Genomic DNA, 22026 nt, shown 5'->3' on the forward strand with positions numbered 1-22026 from the left:
TCGGCACTCTTTCTGATTCTACTCTTTCACAGAGAAAATTTGTCCAAATCTATCCAGCACGAGAAGCCCACTCCTTTTAAGGCTCCTCCTTCTATCAGGTGATCCATGCTGCCACCAACCACCTGCACCGTGTACAAGTTCGTATCACACGTGTTTTGGCTCATGATTAGAAAATTGGGATTTTCAAATAAAAGCAGAAGACTTGCGTCCATGGACATCAGCGGCTGGATTCTTCCTTCCTGAGACTAAGAGTTGATGCCGGGGCAGGATTCATAGAGTTCCATGACTTGTCAAAACTGGCGCTGCACCTGGACTGATTCAATGACAATTGAGGGGCTAGCACCACCGCCATGTGGAATACAATTGATTCCAAAGGGAAATGGTGCTGGATTCACAATTGACACTCAGGAGACCAACAAGCTGCAGGGGCATATACACACTTCACTCCCCACACACACCATCGCAGCCAACAAAATGGGTCGGCTGGGGCCAGAGGATACCCGGGGGGGGGGGGTGGCCTGGGGGACACCCATACAATCTGTGGCCTAAGATCACAGTGGGCAGTCAGCAGCGTGTGCAGCTGCATGGCTGCCTTGTCAGCTACGGCAGTGGTGTTCTATGCCTGTTCACCCCAATCCCAAAGACCACTTCCTGGCTGCCCCCTGCTACTCCCCCCGGCCCTGGCAGAAGCAACCCCATCCAGCAGCACAACTGTCAGAAAACTATGGTGATGTTGGATACTTTCCGTACCCCCTCCGTCTCCCTCAGCAGCCGTGGCGCCAGTTTCATAATTTTCAAAAGCACAAGTGAACCTCGCTGTCGGGAATTCGACCCACTGGAGGCGGAGCATCGCGGAGGCCCTAGAGCCTACTGGGTCAGGCCCGCTAATGATATGCCAAGGGCATTTACTGTACCAGCATTTTGGAATGCATTGACGCCACTGTCGAGGGAACGGAAGATTGCGGCGGCGGAACCGATTTTCCGTCCAATCGTGTTTCCCGATTCTGCCGTCAGCCGGCAGGGAATCCTGCCTCTGATGTCCCACAGCCAATTAAATACTTTTATTTCTAAAGTGTTGAAATGCAGGAAACACGGCGGCCGATTTGATGTATTTGTATCCAAGAGAGACTACCTGCTGTAATTTTATTCATACAGCCGAAAGTGATTTATCATAAAGAATAAACATTCTTAACAAGAGTGTCAAGAATCATAGATTTGTTCAGAACAGCAGGAGGCCATTTGGCCCATCATGCCTATACTGGCTCTTGAAAGAGCTATTTGATGAGTTTCGTACCCCTGGCCTGTCACCATAACCATACAAATCTTTCCCTTTCAAGTATATATCGAAATATCTTTTGAAAATTGTTATTTAATCTACTTCCACTACCATTTGTGGGAGTGCATTCCAGATCATAGCAAATTGTTGCACAATCGTATTTTCCAAATGGCCCTTTCTCTCACTCTCTCGCTCTCTCTCTCTAATGCTCTTAAATCTCTCTGATTACTGAATCTTATGCAACTGGAAACAGTTTTCTTTATTTATTCCACCAAAACTTCTGAAAGATTTGAACACCTCAATGGAATCAACCTTGCTCTAAGAAGAGCAATCTAGGCATCTTTATCCTCTTCTTGTAATTTCATCCCTGATGTTACTTAATTAAATCTCCACTGCACCCTCTTTACAGCCTTGACATCCTTTCCAAAGTGTGTGTCTAGAATCGGACACAATACCCCAGCTAGACTCAAAGCAGTGTCTTATAAAGTTTATCATGGGCGCGATTCAAGCAGAAAAGGAAGCTATGTCCAGTTTTGGGCGTTTTTAATGGGGTTTTTCTCAGGCTGCAGCGTCAAGAAACACCCCATTATTTGATGGCACTTTGCCAGTTTTTTGGGCCTTGGGATGTTTCTCTCCGCCGAGGCCGCACTTGGAGTCATTTTCTGCTGGTGAGCTGAAAGGCTGCCCCATCATTCTCCCTTTCAGCCACCACCCCACCCGCCTTCGACCCCCCCCCCCCCCTCCCCCCCCCCCCCCCCCCCCACCCCCAACCCCCCACCGTCTTCTACCCAACCAACCAGCAAAGGTTCCCAGGTTACATTGCCAGGGTGCCAGGCTGGCAGTGTCAAGGTGTCGGGGTGTTAGAGGAAGCGCCGGGGTGCTACCCTGCTCTGTCCCTGACTACCTAGGAGCCCCCTGCAGGTCCCCCCCACCCCTGGGAAAAGTCAGGTAATTATAAGCCAATCATTTGTGGTGAGTAATTACCACTTGGTAAATATGGATTAATAAATGAAAGGCAGCAGAGATTTGAAGGTGGCAAGAACTTGGAGGGCGTTTGGCCTCAAGTGTGTGTGCAGGTCACATAACCTGCTCTCTGCTGCCGCTTCTGGCCTGACAGACTCCACACAGCCTCATTTATCCCATTTCAAATGCGACAGCGGCTGCCATTCTCATTGTAAAAGCTGGTAGAGGTTGTTGGGTGCTTCTCCTGTGATCAGGACCACCCCGGGAATGGCGCGACTGATCGCCCTGCAACCCATCCGTGGGCAGCAACCCACAGTTTGAAAAACCCTGATTTACTGTGTGCTGCATGCTAAATGGTTTGTTAAGTAATGGGTTAAGAGACATTCCAATTAGTTGCCTTATTTATAACAGAATTAATATTGGATATTAATATTGTATATATTAATTTCCAATATACATTGGATATTAAGTATCCAATAATTGACACTGATATGTAAAGAGGCTCCAGGTGGCTTTTGTGTCCGGTGATGTGATGCAGAGTCTGTTGAAGTGAAATAAAGGTGTTTGTAAAAAGGAGCAGTACCTTTGACTCTTTATACAACAGTATGGGCAGCACGGTAGCATGGTGGTTAGCATAAATGATTCACAGCTCCAGGGTCCCAGGTTCGATTCCCGGATGGGTCACTGTCTGTGCGCAGTCTGCACGTCCTCCCCGTGTGTGCGTCGGTTTCCTCCGGGTGCTCCGGTTTCCTCCCACAATCCAAAGATGTGCGGGTTAGGTGGATTGGCCATGCTAAATTGCCCGTAGTGTCCTAAAAAGTAAGGTTAAGGGGGGGGGGGGGTTGTTGGGTTACGGGTATAGGGTGGTTATGTGGGTTTGAGTAGGGTGATCATTGCTCGGCACAACATCGAGGGCCGAAGGGCCTGTTCTGTGCTGTACTGTTCTATGTTCTATGTTCTATGTAGTAGCTAAACAAAGTAGAGATCTGTACAGTGCAAACCTGTCTGTACATGGTTGAACCATCCTTAAATAATGAATCCAGGTTACTGTGTTACTAATTGTGCTTTAAGTGGTCAATGCCTTTTTGTAGTTAGTGGTAGTTATCACAGTGGTAGAACATCAGGGGCGGGATCCTCCATTCCTGAGTCTAAGTGTTGATGCTGGGGCAGGATTCATGGACTTCCTTGGCAGCAAAACTGGTGCTGCATCTGGACTGATTCAGAGAACGTGGAGTGTCTAGGGCCAGCACCAAGTGGAATACAATTGATTCCAAAGAGAAAGTGTGGGATTCATCGGGTCCACGATTAACACTTGGGAGGTTGACAAGCTGCAGCCACATATACACATTACATTCCCCACACACACCATCCCAGCAAGCAAGATGGTACTGGTTGCGCTGGAGCGTGCACATCCTGCCGATGGGGTTGGCTGGAGCCAGGGTGCCCCCAGGTGGGTGCCCTGGGGAGACACCCATACAACCTGTAGCCCTACGTTCAGCAGGGTTCACTTCTGCATGGCTGCCTTGCAGGCTGTGGCAATGGTGTTCCATGCCTGTCCACCCCAACCCCAAAGCCCACCTCTTGGCCACCCCTCACTACACTCCCCCCCCCCCCCCCCCCCCCCCGGCCCTGACAGAAGCCCCCAGGCCAGTGGCACAACTGTCAGCAAACTATGGTGATGCTAGACACTTTCCGTACCCTCCTCTCTCCCTCTCAGCAGCCACAGCGCCTGTTTCACAATTTTCAAAAGCGCAAGTGAACCTCCCCTTCGGGAATTCGCCCAGTGTAGACGGAGTATCGGGAAGGCCCCGGGGAATACCGGGTCAGGCCTGCTAATGATATGCCAACGTGCATTCTGGAACACATTGACGTCGTCGTCGTGTTTTACAAGCAACCGTAAAATTGCGATTTGGCGTGAAACTGGCGTCCACCACGGTTTCGATGTCAAAAACCTATTCTCCTCCCCAATCACATTTCCTGATTCCGATGTATGCCGACGAAGAATCTCGCCCCAGAAGTATGACTTCAACCAGTGGAGATATTCCCTTTATTCCCATTGACTTCAATTTTGTCGGGCTCCTTGATGCCACGTCTGTTCACTTAGCCTTGATGTTAATAGCCGTCACACTCTCATCACCCCTTAAATTCAGTTCTTTTGTGCGTGTTTGGACAAAGATTGTAATGAGATCAGGAACTGAGAGGTCATAATGGAACCCAAGCTGAACATCATTGAGCAGGGTATTGCTGAATAAGTGCTGATATTCCCGTCAATGACACCTTCCACCACTTTGTTTATAATCAGGAGTAGAGTGCTGGAGCGGTATTGGCCGCTGTGGATTTGTCTGGCTTTTTTATGTGCTGAAATACCTGGGCATGGATTAATAGTGCATCATTATCCCCAAATTCAATTACTTCTTATCCAATTCCCCCCCTTTCTGCCTCCCGTCCCCTCCCCCGCCCACTCCCCAGACATCTTGACTGTCTGAAGATGAAGGTGAAGAGAGTGAAATGTGACAAGCTTTTCCCTTTCTGTCGGAGGCCCACATGTGACCCTTGCATGATTTACTATGTTTAAGCTGTAGCGTCAAAATGAGGAATGTGCTGCAAATGTGTCTTGTGGGGCCTTGTATTTATTTTGTTCATTCCAAATGGATTTGTTGGTTCTTCTTTCTTCACTGCAATACTTGGTCGGAGGTTAACAGCTTCTTTATTGAAAGCAAAATTTAATCTTTCATTTGTATGTAGAGAATCCAAAATAATAAACCATGTATTACCAACATTAACCATTAATGGACCTCTCCGAGCATGGGCAGCAGCGGAAGTGAACTGCATACGGTTATTTAAAAGAGATGGAAACTGAGTTTTGAAGTTTTGTTTGCATTGAAGCTTTAATATTTTTCTCTACAAGAAAAGTTATGTTTATCTATTAATTATCAAAATTGCTTGTACTCTTCAGGGGAAGTTAAAGGATTAAATCTCATGATAATGGGCAGAATTCTCCCATCTGGAACAGAGATGTTTCCTACTGTGGAGATTGGTGGGAAATGGAGGCGTATGTTGCAGCCTCAACCTCATTAATTATGCACCCGGGGGCGGAGCACCGTTATCCTGTGGCAGGGCAAACATGATGGCGTGAGTCCCGTTGCAATGAAAAAGTGCCCACCATTGAAGAAAGAAGATGGATCTCCAGGAACACTCTGAGCTGGGAGATGGCCGGCTTTATTGACACTGAATCTGGAAAACACATCACTGCTGTGGTGTTCCGGGGTGAAGGGTTGCTGGTGGCCTCCACCCTGAACTCCAGAGGCATCCCCAGTCATTGTTCAGATGAGTTCTGACTTCTGCGTGCTGCATTGTTCCAGACGTGTTTTGGACTGGGGTGTTTTCTAGCTGGCATCACGGAGACTTGGGCGTGGATAAAAGATTCCAGTCAGGCCTTCACCTGTGAAGATCCTACGGGAAATTCATGCCAGCATAAAACCGATTTTTGCACTCCTATCAAATTTTCTTGGCCCTACTGGCCCTACTCACCATTTAACTCATCAGTGAGACTATGGGAGAATTCCACCCAATGTGTTCATATTTACCTTTAACATCTCCCTGTGATGCCAGGAGGGGATCCTCTATCAGGGATCCCCAGTTCAAATCTAAAATTGAAATAGTAATGCATCCCTATCAGACAATGAGACCGCTGGTCTATGGCATTGTTTCTTTCATACAGTTCTCTTTCCTTCTGTAGATGCGTATTAGATTTTAAAGCCTAGATTTTCACTGAGTCATGTTGACTATGGAGCTCTTCAGGCAGGAATCCTGACCCCCCATTTCCATGTTTTCTGATTTTTCAGGACTGCCTTTAAAACATGTGGACTGGATCCTGTCAAAATCCCGCATCTAGCACTCCTGATTTGGTCAGTTCCATTGAAGGGCAGGCATGTCCTACTCCAGTGCAATTTTCATGAAGTTGGGCCAGATTTTTAAAGAGTTTTGGTACTTGGCACCTCAAAAGACTCATATAGCCTAGTCTGAATGAGAGAGCCTTGTAAAATGTATGTTCAAAAGGTCCCCTCATGCTCCCTCTGCTAAATTACACCTCCCATCCAACCCTATTGCCGCATGTTCTACTCCAGTGCAATTTTCATGAAGTTGGGCCAGATTTTTAAAGAGTTTTGGTACTTGGCACCTCAAAAGACTCATATAGCCTAGTCTGAATGAGAGAGCCTTGTAAAATGTATGTTCAAAAGGTCCCCTCATGCTCCCTCTGCTAAATTACACCTCCCATCCAACCCTATTGCCTCTCATGCTCTGCTCTTCCACTCACCCCCTATGTCACTTCATATCCCCGATGCCAGGCACTGCCCTTCCACCAACTCCCCGTGGTCCCTCATGCCCTCAATGCCAGCTATGGCACGTCCATGCTCACTGACATATTTTACAGTTTTAAAAACTAATAAACCCTAGATTATACAGTGGTAGGTGTTAAAAAGCTTTGAAAAAAAGTAATTCATTGATAAATTTCCCTTACGTTTAAACAGAAATATGCACTAGAAGCTAATAAAAATATCAATCATCCAGGTCCTTCAAATACTCAAAAATCACAAACTTCAAACCCTAAAAATCACTTAATTTAGGCAAGAAAATATTATGAAATTGACAGCAGAGAGCAGCGACCTTGAACTCTCGATGAAACAATGTTTCATATGGACAGCAGGTGTCTTAGTATTCTAATAGCTATCTGGGCTGTCAACCTCGCTCAGTCTTTATTCCTGGTCTAGGTGGTGATTTAACAAGGCAGATACTGGACTAGATTCTCCATTTCAGAGACTTGGGGCTGGATTCTCTGATTTTGAGGCAATGTGTCCCCACGCCGGTGTGGAAACGGTGGTGTTTTACGACCGAAAATTCAGCGTAAGACGGCCACCGATCCTTCGTTTGGCTGGGGGCTAGCAGCCATGCAGCGTAGAGCACTCAGCTCTAGCTGCCGATACTGCCCGGAGAATTGCCGGGTATGTGGCCACGCAAGCGAATGGTGGTGGCCTGCAGCGGCCGCGCCGTGTAACATGGCGCAGTCTGCTCACGGACCCGGCCTGCGAAATAGTACCCCACTTTGGCTAACTCGAGAGCCCCAGACCACCCCTCAACAGTGCCCCCAGCCCCTGACAAAGTCCCCCCTGCCCGCGGAACAGCCCTCCCCCGTCTGTGGCAGGGCTTGACTGAGTCTGCAACCGCCACACCGAGTTTCCGACGGATGATACTACACGCGACCCACGTCGTTGGGAACCCGGCCAGTCGGGGGCAGAGCATCGGGGGGGGGGGCTCAGACAACGTCCCGAGGCCGTTGATACGGTGTGCAGTGTGCGAGTACACTGCTTTGGAGGGGGCGGAGTGATTTTGGCATCGGCGACCGGAGAATCCCGCCCTTGTGCTCCCACCAGAGGAGAATTGATACCAATTTACGTTTCCCCTGGGAGTACAAATCAGGAACCAATTCAGTATCTCTCGCCATGCAAATTTATGCATGGTGAGGAATAGGAGGGATTCTCGAGGAAATCTACTATCATGTCGCTCTTTTGAGTGGGCGGCCTGGCAGTAAAGTCTCGTGGCCAGCCACCCTCCCCTCCCCACACCGCAAATCAGCCACCCAGGAGGGTGATGAGTGAATCAGGGCTGCAGGTATTCTGTGGAAATTGTTAATGACAGCTCGCTACTAGAAATGAACGAATGGCTTGCAGCTAATGGATCTGAGGGCACAGCTGTTCTCCTTCTAGGAAGGAACACATGGAGCTTCCGGGTAAGTGTTACAGTTATAAGTTGTTTCATTGCCCCTGCCTGAACTGCTCACTAACTTCTAAATGAGGCGGCCTCTTTCTGGGGGGTGGGGATCCCTTAAGTTAGGAGATCCCTGGGTTTTTTTCCCAATTAAAGGGGTCTCCTACAGGGCTCTTCCATTTTAGTGGTCCCTGGGGGTGGGGCATGGTGGGGGATCTGGTTGAGGAGAGGTGGGCATGTAGGTGTGTTGGGAGAAGTGTGGCCCATGGACGGACTATGGGTGCAATTTTCTTATGGAGTTACCCACTTGTCCCACTGCAAGGTCCACCACGTCAGGCTTACGTTCAGTCAGACCTGTGGTAATCCCCGCCCACATGATATATGGCCCTTGGGACCGGAGTATCAGGTAGGGCTGGAGATTAAAGCTCTTGGACCGCTAAATGGATGCAAATGGGTCATTAATGGGTCATTGCATTCATTTACATCCCCCTGCTGGCGCGCGGGCATGAAACCCAATCCTGCTGCCAGCGCGTGCTGGAGCATTGCATTCGGATCGCGCCCACCGATGCCCGGCACTGATCCTGAATTTTCGATTCTCCGCCCCATTGGAAAACGTACTTCGGGTGTCCCGGGACTGATAATCCATCCCATAGACTCCCAAATGGAGAATCTCCCCAAATATGTTTAAGTGATGTTGAGCGGGACGGGGGGTGGGGGGATTTTGGTCGGGGCACAGGAAAGCTCCTCTTCTAAATACTGACTTTGTACTTCCACCAGAGAGGGCAGACAGAACCTCGATTTCACGCCTCATTTGAAAAGCAGCAGGTCCAAGAACCCCAGTGCCACTTCGAGATATATGTTCTGAAAAAATAAATAACAATTGTGCTTCCTACTGTTCTGTTTTATTAGTTAGCATGACACTCTGACATCAAAGCAAGTTGGAAATAAACAGGCCTGATGTACAGTCATGGAAAATTGTCCCCGACTGTGTCATTCTCACAAGCCTTGCTGTTTCTCTCTCACCAACCTACATTCTGAATTAACTACAGAAGCCAAATAATCTGTTTGAAAACAGGCAATATGCTTTCATAGGTCACTTATTTGTTTGCAAAGCTTTTTTAAAAAAATGTAGAGTACACAATTTTTTTTTACAGTTAAGGGGCAATTTAGCGTGGCCAATCCACCTACCTTGCACATCTTTGGGTTGTGGGGGCGAAACCCACGCAAACATGGGGAGAATGTGCAAACTCCACACGGACAGTAACCCAGAGCCAGGATCGAACCTGGAACCTCGGCACCAGGGCTAACCCACTGCGCCACCATGCTGCCCCTATTTTGTTTGCAAAGCTAAATCAAACTCTCACACTTTTTGTTTTTAACCAGCCATTTATTTTCTCCTTTACATTTTTGGCAAAGCTTTGTTTGTTCAGCCACCCCCAAACAGTCAGTTCCCAAAGCTTTCAGTGTTCAGCCCTTTAAGGGATGATCATCTCCACAGTTTACCCACCGACAAAGTACCAGCAGATGTCAGGCCGAATCTGGTCCAGGAACTTCACTTGCATGGCGAATCACCATGATTCTTTACAAGGGCAGCCAGGTTCAATGTTGGTAAATCTGATAAACATTGAGAGTAGATTGGATAGGCTCATGGAGCAGACCAGAATGACAGGGAGTGGGATAGCTTGATCTTGGTTTCAGACAGTGGCTTGGCACAATATCGAGGGCCGAAGGGCCTGTTCTGTCCTGTACTGTTCTATGTTCTATGTAAGCATCAATATCATGAGGCCAGAATAATTCCAAGTTCCCCTCCAAGTCACACGCAGTTATGACATGGATATATATAACAAATGTGTCAACATTCTGGGTGGAATTTTCCAAAAGAAGTGTCAGGTTCAGTCAGAAAGCCGGCATATTTGGACCTGGAGAAACAGGCAGGTTTACCATCGAGATAATCTCATACTTTGCCCTGGAAGATTTGGCGTCAAGCTGATTTTACATATTTAAATGCATTTATATCTATGATACTCAGGTTCACGCCCTCGCTGGGTGTGAACTTCATTATGCCGGCTGGGGCGCCCGGGAACAACAGGTTCTGGGTTCACACAGGCGCAAATCCCACTATAGCCCTCTCGCAAGAGTTTCTGGCCACAACAAGATGTGCACTGGGAGTAACAGGGCCAGAAAATCACCCCTCGAATTCCCTAAATGACAAAATTGAGGGAGCATCACATGGAGCGCTGCAGTTCAAGAAGCCTCACCTCCATCTTCTCTGGTAAAGCAGAAATAGACAATAAATGTGTTCTTTGCGTCATCACCCATTTCTTTTTCAGGACCTCAATGGTTAATTTTTCATCTTTCCAGACCTCATTGGTCTCCTACTTTTAAATGGAAGTTCAAAATTTCTAATCCCTATTTCTTGATGAGCCATCAATTGCACGAGAGACGAGTTGCTATACAAAAGTTAGGCTTTGATAAGCTAGAACTTAGCCCTGTGGTTGACTACAATAAAATGGACGACCGCCGGGCGTTCCGACTATTTATACCTCGGTATGGAGGCGTGGTTAACTCAGCCTCTCGACCGAACGGAGAGCCGTCACATGACTGGTCTCAACCAATCGGTCGAGAGGCACATGACCGACCAGGGCCAATGGTAAGCCGGTGTTCTGCACCAATGGCAGACAGCTATGCAAATCATACCACCACATTCACCCCTTGCGGAGAAAGAAGCCGGGGGGGGGGGGGTATCAATGAGAGCCGGGGGAGGGGGGGGGTAGAGAACTGGTGGTATGAGTAGCAGCTGGGAGAACAAAAATTTTCTTTCCTTTTCTTTAATGACATTTTTGGCTTCCCACTGGCCCAGACAATTAGCAATATTACACAAAGTCCCAACAAAGTCCATGGAGCTGTTGAAATTCCACGCCGCAGTGGAGTAGGTGACGTCGGTTCAGCTGATGGTGGTGGTTCCGCTGACGTCCTGGAGTCCGGGAGCGATGGTCCTTGAATAGTCTCCGTCACCCGAGCTGGCTGTGGAGACGCCATGGATGGGGAAGGGGTGACCTGGGTGGGGCGCTGAGGGGAAAAAAACAGGGGGGGTCTGTGGTGATGGGGGGGGAAGGCCGCACGCCGGCGGGTGCCAGGTCCCGGAGGGAGACCGTGTCCTGCCGACCGTCGGGGTACTCCACATACGCATACTGCGGGTTAGCGTGGAGTAACTGGACTTGTTCTACCAACGGGTCGGACTTGTGCACCTGCACATGCTTCTGGAGCAAGATGGGTCCGGGGGCGGCCAGCCACGTCGGGAGGGGGATCCGGAGGACGACTTCCTGGGGAAGACAAGAAGACGTTCATGAGGTGTCTGATTAGTTGTGGTACAGAGGAGTGAGCGGATAGAATGTAGGGCATTGGGGATAACCTCTTGCCATTGGAAAATAGGGAGATCTCTGGACCGGAGGGTCAGTAGTATGGTCTTCCAGATGGTACCATTCTCCCGCTCTACCTGTCCATTACCACGAGGGTTAGAGCTGGTCGTCCTGCTAGAGGCAATGCCCCTGTTGAGCAGGAATTGACGCAGCTCGTCACTCATAAAGGAGGACCCCCGATCACTGTGTATGTACGCGGGGTAGCCGAATAGGGAGAAGATGGAGAGGAGGGCCTTAATGACGGTCGATGTGGTCATGTCGGGGCAGGGAATGGCGAAGGGGAAGCGGGAGAATTCATCAATTACCGCCAGGAAGTAAATGTTGCGGTTGTTAGAGGGAAGGAGCCCCTTGAAGTCAATGCTGAGACGTTCGAAGGGGCGGGATGCTTTGATCAGGTGTGCGCGCTCGGGGCGGTAGAAGTGCGGTTTGCACTCGGCGCAGATGTGGCAGTCACGGGTTACTGTCCTGACTTCCGCGATGGAGAAAGGCAGGTTGCGGGCCTTAATGAAATGGTAGAGGCGGGTCACCCCTGGATGGCAGAGGTCCGCGTGGAGGGAGCGGAGGCGGTCTATCTGTGCGCTGGCGCAGGTACCGCGGGACAGGGCATTAGGAGGCTCATTGAGCTTCCCAGGATGATACAAGATCTCATAGTTGTACGTGGACAACTCGATCCGCCACCGTAAGATCTTGTCATTCTTAATCTTGCCCCTTTGTGCATTATCAAACATGAAGGCTACTGACCGTTGGTCTGTGAGGAGGGTAAACCTCCTGCCGGCCAAATAGTGCCTCCAATGTCGCACCGTTTCGACTATGGCCTGGGCTTCCTTTTCCACAGAGGGGTGGCAGAGTTCGGAAGCCTGGAGGGTTCTGGAGAAGAAGTCCACGGGTCTGCCCGCTTGGTTCAGGGTGGCTGCCAGAGCTACTTCTGATGCCTCGCTCTCGACCTGGAAGGGGAGGGACTCGTCGATGGCGCGCATCGTGGCCTTTGCGATGTCCGCTTTGATGCGGCTAAAGGCCTGGCAGGCCTCTGTCGACGGCGGGAAGGTCGTGGTTTGAATGAGGGGACGGGCCTTGTCAGCGTAGTTGGGAACCCATTGGGCGTAGTAAGCGAAGAAACCCAGGCAGCGTTTGAGGGATTTGAGGGTATTGGGGAGAGGGAGTTCCATCAGGGGGCGCATGCGTTCGGCGTCGGGGCCTATCACTCCTTTACGCACTACGTAGCCAAGGATGGCTAGACGGTCGGTGCTAAACACGCACTTATCCTTATTGTACGTGAGGTTAAGGAGTTTTGCGGTTTGGAGGAATTTCTGGAGGTTGGTGTCATGGTCCTGCTGACCGTGGCCACAGATGGTGACATTATCAAGATACGGGAAGGTAGCCCGTAATCCGTACTTGTCGACCATTCGGTCCATCTCCCGTTGGAAGACCGAGACCCCATTTGTGACACCAAATGGAACCCTAAGGAAGTGGTAGAGGCGCCCATCTGCCTCAAATGCGAAGTATTTGCGGTCACTCGCGCGGAGTGGGAGCTGGTGGTAAGCGGACTTAAGGTCCTCAGTGGAGAAGACCTTGTATTTCGCGATATCGTTTACCATGGCGGAAATACGGGGGAGAGGATACGAGTCCAGTTGCGTAAACCGGTTGATGGTCTGGCTATAGTCAATGACCATCCGGTTTTTCTCCCCAGTCCGGACCACCAGCACTTGGGCTCGCCAGGGACTGTTGCTGCCCTCGATGACCCCTTCCGTCAGCAGCCTCTAGACTTCGGACCTGATGAAGGACCGGTCCTGGACGCTGTACCGTCTGCTCCGTGTCGCGACGGGTTTGCAATCGGGGGTGAGATTAGCAAACAAGGAGGGGGGGTCCACTTTGAGGGACGCGAGGCTGCAGACAGTGAGGGGGGGGTATAGGGCCGCCGAATTGGAAGGTCAAGCTCTGCAGGTTGCACTGGAAGTCCAGTCCTAGGAGTGCCGGTGCGCAAAGGTCAGGGAGGACAAGGAGTTTATAATTTTAAAAACCTTCCGTTGGACCGTGAGGTCCGCGATGCAGCACCCGGTGATGCGGACGGAGTGCGAACCTGAGGCTAACCCGATTTTGTGTTTTACAGGATGGACAGGAAGCACGCAGCGTCTTACCGTGTCAGGGTGTACGAAGCTTTCCGTGCTCCCGGAGTCCAGCAGGCAGCCCGTCTCGTGGCCGTTGAGGTAGATGAGCGTTGTCGTTTTGGCGAGCGTGCGTGGACATGACTGGTCGAGCTGAATGGCCGCGAGCCATGGAGAAAATCCGTATTCGTCGTCGTCGTCCGAGTAGATGCTGGAAGAACCTTGCGTGCCAGTCCCAGAAGGTGGTGCCCAGGATCCGCACGTGGAGTCGGGGCCCCAAGATGGCAGCGCCCAGGACCCGCACGTTGAGTCGGGGCCCCAAGATGGCGGCGCCCAGGACCCGCACGTGGGGTCGGGGCCCCAAGATGGCGGCGCCCAGGGCCCGCACGTGGAGTCGCCGCCCCAAGATGGCGGCACCTGTGGGGCCCTCATGGTTGCTGGGGGTGGGGTTAGCGGTGCCGGCGGGCCGATCGGAGCGATGGGAGCGGGGGCAGAGAGGCGCGCAGGCCAGGCGTGGGGGCCCGGGGGCGGCGAGCGGAGAGTAGCACGGTGCGCTGGGGGGGGCCCCGGAGGAGAGAGAGAGGCGCGCAGGCCAAGCGCAGGGGCCCGGGGGGGGGGGGGGGGGAGTTGCGCGGCATCTAGGAGGGGACCGGGAGGGCCCGGAGGAGAGAGAGAGGCATGCAGGTCGGGCGCAGGGTCCCGGGGGCAGGGGGAGAGAGTTGCGCGTCGTCCAGGAGGGACCCGGAGGGCCCGGAGGAGAGAGAGAGGCGTGCAGTCTGGGCGCAGGGTCCCGGGGGCGGGGGGGGGGGGGGGGGGGGGTGAGTGTTGCGCGGCGTCCAGGAGGGGCCAGCAGGGTCCCGGAGGTGGGGATCCCTGGTCGCTGCGCTGAACCGCAGCCACCGTTTTGGCCTGGCAGACAGTGGAGAAGTGGCCCTTCTTCCCGCAGCTCTTACAGAGGGCGGAGCGGGCTGGGAGCGTGGGCGAGGGTGTTTCACGAACCCGCAAAAGTAGCAGTGGGGCCCCGGGGACTTGTTGGGGCGTCCCACGGCGCAGGCTTGAGGGAGGTCGGGAGCGGCGGATGGAGGTGGGGAAGCGTGCCAGGAGGCCCAGGATGGTGCCGCGCGGCTGGGGACATAGGCGCGGGCGTTTAGATCGGCGATTTCCAGGAAGGTGGAACGAGTCCGTGCCTCAGTTAAGCTGAGGTCGTCTCTCTCCAGCATCCGCTGGCGGATAGCGGGGGACTGCATCCCAGCCATGTAAGAGTCTCTGATCAGCAGTTCCATGTGCTCCGTAGCTGAAACTGCGAAACAGGAGCAGTTCCTCCCCAGGATGGCGAGGGCCTGGTAAAATTGGCCTAATGACTCACCGGGGAGTTGTCTGGTGGCCAGCAGATGTCGGGCGAATACTCTGTTGACTGGTTTAAGGAATTGTCCATTCAGCTTTAGCATGGCGGCATTGTAATCTTTCTCCTCCTTGATTATCGCGTAGGCTGCTATACCCACGCTGGAGTGGAGGATGTGAAGCTTCTGTGCCATGGTGGGGGTGCTGGTTGCAGACTCCAGGTATCCTTCGAGACATGCCAGCCAATGTTGAAAAAGTTCTGCAGAGTTCGGAGTTTGCGTGCTGATGCGGAGGCATTCGGGCTCAATCCAGAACTCCATCTTCAAAAATCTAGCTTATTAAATTGATGAGCCATCAATTGCACGAGAGACGAGTTGCTATACAAAAGTTAGGCTTTAATAAGCTAGAACTTAGCCCTGCGGTTGACTACAATAAAATGGACGACCGCCGGGCGTTCCGACTATTTATACCTCGGTATGGAGGCGTGGTTAACTCATCCTCTCGACCAATCGGAGAGCCGTCACATGACTGGTCTCAACCAATCGGTCGAGAGGCACATGACCGACCAGGGCCAATGGTAAGCCGGTGTTCTGCACCAATGGCAGGCAGCTATGCAAATCATACCACCAGATTTCTTTTTTTTAATAAATTTAGTGTACCCAATCACTTTTCCAATTAAGGGGCAATTTAGGGTGGCCAATCCACCTAGCTTGCACGTTTTTGGGTTGTGGGGGCGAAACCCACGCAGACACGGGGAGAATGTGCAAACTCCACACGGACAGTGACCCAGAGCCGGGATCGAACCTGGGACCTCAGTGCCGTGAGGCGGTTGTGCTAACCACTAGGCCACCGTGCTGCCCCCCACCACATTTCTTAACCCACGTTAGCATTTGTCCACTTTCTACCAACTTTAACAATTAGATCCCCGGCATTTAATTGTGTTTTATGTTTACAGCATATTGAAAAATAGCTCAAATGTTAAGATAAACAGAAAAAATGAACTGCCTCTGTTTGTAATTAGAAGGCAACCGAGAGTGCCAATTTCTGAGGAAACTTGATCTGCACTATGTGTAGGCAGCTGCATTAGCTTTTCTAGTCTCTCAAATGACAGCCGTAAGAGTTACCAAATTGTTGAAAATTCATTTCAAAGTTTCACTTGAATTTTCAGCTCTGTTCACTCCTCGTAACCTAGAGTCTGATACTTCAACAAACTGTTGAGCTAGACAGAGAGTGGTACTCAGCATACTGTCTTCGTGTAGCTTTGATTTAAACAGAAAATGTCTGCTCTGACTTTGATCCACTGACAGCAATATAGCCTCTTAATGTAGTGACACAATGGAGAGCTGGGAGGGTTGTTTCAGCTAATGGAAATGGGGTAGAGTGTTCAACAGCAATAAGCGCAGAAGGAACAAAACAATTATGGAGCAGTTTTGATGACTGTTCCCCGCTCATTTTACAGCCAGTTGGAAAATCTCCAAAAATACTGGCATGTAAAATATTCAGGTGCGTAGGACGCCCATGATAAGACCACCTCCCAAGTGAGCAACCCCAAAGATGTTGATCCAGGCGAGACCCCCCTCGCTTTGTCACAGTTCGAGTGGGATACCCCCAAATTGTTACAAACCCAGGTGAAGAGGGATGATCTGTCTCCCAGTCTTTATTCAACCCCCCCTGTAAATAGCAACAAGATTTAATCTAACGAGGTTTCCTTTACTACGGATACTTTTCCGGACATATTAGTTCAGTTTTAAATGGAGCCAATTCAACCAGATTTTTCTTGAATTAAAGATAGAGTGGGCTTATTAACTACTAAAATGACAAAAAGAAAAATGGTAAAACAAATGTACGTACATTCATACTGATCAGAGGTGAGAATTGAGTCCAAAGTAAGTAAATATATATGAAAGGGAAGGTATACAGAACAGTCCTTGACTCTTGGGGAATAAATGACGGAGTGTCCTGATTTAGAATGTTTCCAGTCTCCTTGATTAATGCATCCAGTCAGTGTTTTAATAACTTCTTGATTGTCCAGGGGCACGATTCAGTGGTCTTAAAACTAAGTCCCCTTTCAGGCACATTTGGCGGGGTGAATCTTGACAGCTGCAGTGCCGACAATCACCCTGGACCTTGCTGTTTTTTTTGGCTTTGGGGAGTTTCTCCCTTTAAGATGGCTGTTCGCAGATTTAGGTTCCATTTTAATCAGCAGATGCAATCTCACACGCCACCCCACCCCCACGCCCCACTTTCAAGAAATCCCAGCTTTCTGTACCAACCCCTCACCCCACAACCTCCGCGAGGCCCCTGGAAACACCCTTCTCACACCCACTCCATTTGACAAGTGTTCCCCCCACCCCCAGGCCTGACCACTCGCAGTGCCAGCCTGGAACCCTGGCACACTGTCAGACCCTCCCTGGCACTGTGGCAGTACTAGGGTGCCTGGGTGGCACTGCCATGGTGCCAGGCTGGCAGTGCCATGGTGCCCAGGTGCCAGGGGAAATGCCAGGGTACCACGCTGCCCTGACCCTGACCATCCGTAGTTCTCCATTGGCCTGCGAGACCCACTGAGATTCCATCACGCCTGGTCATGTTTGTATGGACCTGTGCAAAACGGCAGCATGGCAAGACCTTGCAGGCATAGCCTTTGAGTCCCTGGTGCCAGGTGAATCTGGCATCTGAGTATTTAAATGAGTCATTAGAGATCGCTCCGGCGCCTGGTGAGGACCCCGATTTGGGGCTCTCGCACGATTCACCCATTGTGCCCGGCTTTGCGCTGGGCGTAACAGGGTCGCTAAATCGTGCCCCTGATTTTTTTTCTCCTGCTCTATTAGTGTTAACATCCTTCCAGTTGCTAATATTTGATAAAATTCTGCCTTTCCAGATGGGCCAAAAAGAAGGAAATCTTTCCGACGAAAGAAGGATTCCCTTTCCAAAGAGAAAAAAGATAAAGGTAAGGAAAGCTTTCATACTTGCTTATAATCTTGTTCAAGTGAATAAATACTTAAATAAACCTTTCTATTTATGGATGTCTGTGTGAACAGACTCAACCAATCTGTGCAAGCAAACAGATTAAATCACGTTTATCTAATCTGTATCTCTTTATCTCATTTTACTTCATTCATCTAATCAACCTAATCTTATTGTTGACAGAGGGCTGTGATTTACGCTCTCCTGGTGGAGTGTTTGAAGATGGGGGCGGCACTAAAATGCAGTATGTGGCCTGCCCATGGCTTTCCTGCCTGCCTCTGATCGGTCTCCCATTTTACAGGAGGCAATAGGGACGTCAGGTGACTCGCCCCTCCTTGGGCCTATTCAGGTTTAGAAGTGACCAGTTAAGTGCTTCATTCCACTGCCATCGTTATTTTATTTGTGGTACTTAGGGTGGGGGACTTGCACTCCAAGCGGATAGCCTGACAGCTTTTACTGCAGGGGTTGATGTTGGGCATGGGTTGGGGGAAGGTGAATCTCCGTTGTGGATTCCCTGTGCCCATCAGAGAAACCCCTCTGCCTTGAGGTCATTAACCCTGTTCCCCTGGCCTCTCAAGCCCTAAACTCCACTTCCTCTCACCGCTCTTAAGGGGGCCTACTAACCTAGCCCTGATGATAGCTGGACTTGCCTTAAACCTGGCCTCCAGGGCCTCCTGTTCTTCAGATACTTCCTGTAGTGACTACAGATCTGCTTGCAAATCAGATTGGCTGGCAGCTCCATAAGGCTGGACTTTTGAGAGGGTGGAAGTCTCGCCCTGAACCAATTTATGCCTCGCGAAGCATTAAATGGCTGCAGAGCAGCTGGCATTTTCATGGGTGAGCTCTCGACTGTCGTTTCAGCTGGGGGTGGGGTTGGGGGACATGTAACCTGAAAAATCTAGCCCATTGTCTCTGCCTCAAGTACTAGCCCTGGAAGCGAATTCCACAACCTCATGAATCTTTGTGGAGCTAAATGTAATTATCAGCTGTGGCTAAGTGGTAACATTCTTGTTTCAGAGTTGGTTTGAGGGTTCAAACCCAACTGCAGAATCTAAAGCATAATATTTAGGCTGATGCTCAAGTGCAGTACTGAACAAGTGCTGTAATGGCAGAGGTGCCATCTTTCAAGTGAAACATTGAACTGAGGCTCCGCCTTCCCTTTCAGGTGAATATAAAACATCCCACAATGCTATTTTGAAAACAGTGGCTATCTTGGCCAATACTTATGTCTCAACCAATACTACAACAGATTATCTGCTGAAAATAGCGTTTTGTGTGGGACATTGCTCTCTGTAAATTAGTTCCATCTTTTCTTTGTTACAACAATGACTATTTGTGTGATTTAACGAAAAGAAACAGAGTCCCGTTTTGGACGTATTTAGTACAGTATTTCTCGGTGCCTACAGTGCTGAGAACGTACCCACTATTAAACAGGGTTCTTTTCTTTTGGGCCTCAGCAAGGAATGTCCCACCGAGGCTGTACATAGCTTCATTTCCCGCACTTTCATTTTCAAATGCTGCCCCAATCTCCCCAATCTTTGGACGCACTCAATGCCCCAGCTTACCCATTAGGGTGTCCTTGAGCCCCCTCACCCCACCACATAAGGTGAGGGCATCCCTGGGCCCAATTCCTCACATGGGAAAACTGACCCTTAGGCACCTTGGCACTGCCAACCTGACACCCTGGCAATGGCCCTGCTAGCCTGGCAGTACCACCTGGGAACTCCTAAAGTGCCAGGGTATCAGGGTGGCAATGAAATGAAATGTAAATGAAAATCGCTTATTGTCACAAGTAGGCTTCAACTGAAGTTACTGTGAAAAGCCCCTGTCACCACATTCCGCCGCCTGTTCAGGGAGACTGGTACGGGAATTGAATCAGTGATGTTGGCCTGCCTTGGTCTGCTTTAAAAGCCAGCTATTTAGCCCAGTGTGCAGCGTATCAGGGTGGAAATGCCGGGTACCAGGGTGGCAGTGCAGGGTCGCAGTGCCAAGGTGCCCAGGTGGCATCAGGGGTGCCAAGGTACCACACTTCCTGGAGTCTGATCACCCAGGGGCCTTTGATCGCCTGGGAGATCCCCCCTTCCAAGTGCTGATATGCCTGGTCCACGTTTGTGGAACTGCTAAACGGCACCATGGTAAGGTCTCCTAGACACAGACGTTTGATCCTGACTGTTCACTTGAGTTTGCAAATCTGGATCTCATTCAGTTAGGGCGAGATCCAGATCGCAACATTTTGCAAGATCTTGTTAGATCTCACATGACGTCCCATGTGTCATAAATCTCGCGAGAAGCTTTTCATGAGATTTACCAGCTGCGTGGCATCTCCATGTCTCTCAGTGTCCTATTAGACACGATGGTGAAATGTTGTGCAATTTCAAGAAGGAATTAGATATAGCTCTTGGGACTGAAGGGATCAAGGGATATGGTGGGAAGGTGGGATCAGGTTGTTGAACATGATGATCAGCCATGATCATAGTGAATGGTGGAGCATGCTCAAAGGGCCAAATGGCCTCCTCCTCCTTCTATGTATGAGTCAGGCACGATAGTGTTGTATGATCATACCCTATATTTCAGCAGTATTTAATTGACTAAAAAGTTTTTGGAAAATTCTCAGATGTGAAAGCTGCTATATAAAAGAACATTTTATTTGTCCTGTAAAATAGCTTATCTTGTTTTCTGATACAAATCTTTTGCCTTTAATCTTGTATTTAGGGCCTGTCATTAATGTTCAAATCTGTTAAGTGTAAAATAAGAGGGTGGAAAAATCATCAGCAGTTTTAGATTCATGTTTAGAGAAATGATTTGAAAAAATGGGTCTTTTTTGCTGACTTAAAGTAGATTACGTGGTGCTATGAGAAATATTTGAAGTTGTACAAGGATGCTAGACAGTTGATGGAAGCACTCTTTCTAGTTGTTGAGGGATCAGGAGCTTTGTGCATTCCCCCCATAGTTTCCTGTGGTTTCTACACTGTTCATAAATAAACAATATCATGTGTGACTTGAATTGCATTAGGTTACCTTTCTTCATCTTCTTCTCAGTGTCTATTGATTCATCAGCCATGCTCCAATACACCATGCTCCAATGTTTTTATCCTTCATCCATCGCCGTGCACTTCTCTTTTGTTTCATTTTTACCAATCCTCTTGCCATGCCTATACGGTACCACCATGGCCTTCTACTACTCCTCGTCCAAATGCAGTTCCTCAAGGGTTTCCCAGAACCCTCTATGTGATATCACTGGTTCCTGGTTTCATCATCACCTTCAATTTTCTGTACGTATCTACATTTTCAATATTAAGATGTCTATAAATTAAAATTTGCTGGTGCTCAGAATTGGCAAGCGTAACACTGTCCTGTTTGCCTCTCACCAGAATCCTTGTAGCTTGGGTCCTTATCCAGTTCCTTTACACTTCTGCTTGATCCAACTCAACATGTCAGTGTCAAACCTCAGTGCCCTATTAGACTTGGAGCTGGTCTTCAAGCCATATCTAATCCATCCGCAATATCACCATCTACCAAGCCACCTCCAGTTTCAGTTCCTCGAAAGCCTTCCTGCAAAACTTTGACTCATCCAGTGTTTTTTAAAAATATGTGCAGTTTGTGGGATTCCCTCTTCAAAAGTTATCCTTGCTGGATAAAAGGCATGGCCCACTATGGAACATGGAAGCTCCCAGATGATTCCTCTGGTACAAGCTCAATTAGTTATGCCAGTTAAAATGGTCTTGACCTCCAGAAGAAGAGGAGAAAGAAAACATCAACCAGAATCTTCACTTCTAATCACTATCTAAGCAAGGCACTACTGGAAAATACAAAGGAAGACAGAATGAAGCAAACCCGTGATATCCGTTTGGTTAAATAGTCTGGAACATTGGGAGAGATTCTCCGGTCCATCAGCCGCTTATTTCTTGGCCGCGTGCGGTTCGCTGGTGGCAGAATTCTCTTCTCCTGTCAATTGTAACCACCCCATGCCACCGTGAAACCCATTGGCGGGGTTGGGCTGTCGGCAGGGAAATTGAATCGCAATGACAAGAGAATTCCGGCCATTACTTATGACTGATTAGTTGAACAATATACTTAAGGATATCTGGAACTCCTGGGATGGTCTTCACCTGTATGAGAGAATGATTAAAGCTGCGATAAAGAAGGGAGACCTGGGAGTTTCTCTAAATAGCATAGACGCACAGGGCACACTTCT

The 22026-nt window shown here is 49.6% G+C and overlaps 1 protein-coding gene across 3 annotated transcripts in view; it reads left to right on the top strand.

Annotated features, from left to right (window-relative positions):
• The window catches only part of arhgap36 (Rho GTPase activating protein 36), a 312849-nt gene that overhangs the window by 210836 nt on the left and 79987 nt on the right, over positions 1-22026 (top strand). For all 3 annotated transcript variants that reach the window (XM_038775246.1, XM_038775244.1, XM_038775245.1), the window contains exon 3: positions 17746-17814. In XM_038775246.1, coding sequence (XP_038631174.1) covers positions 17746-17814 — 69 coding nt within the window. The remainder of the gene's footprint in view (positions 1-17745; positions 17815-22026) is intronic.

This window comes from Scyliorhinus canicula, chromosome 17, assembly GCF_902713615.1.
Source record: "Scyliorhinus canicula chromosome 17, sScyCan1.1, whole genome shotgun sequence".
Taxonomy (NCBI): Eukaryota; Metazoa; Chordata; class Chondrichthyes; order Carcharhiniformes; family Scyliorhinidae; genus Scyliorhinus; species Scyliorhinus canicula.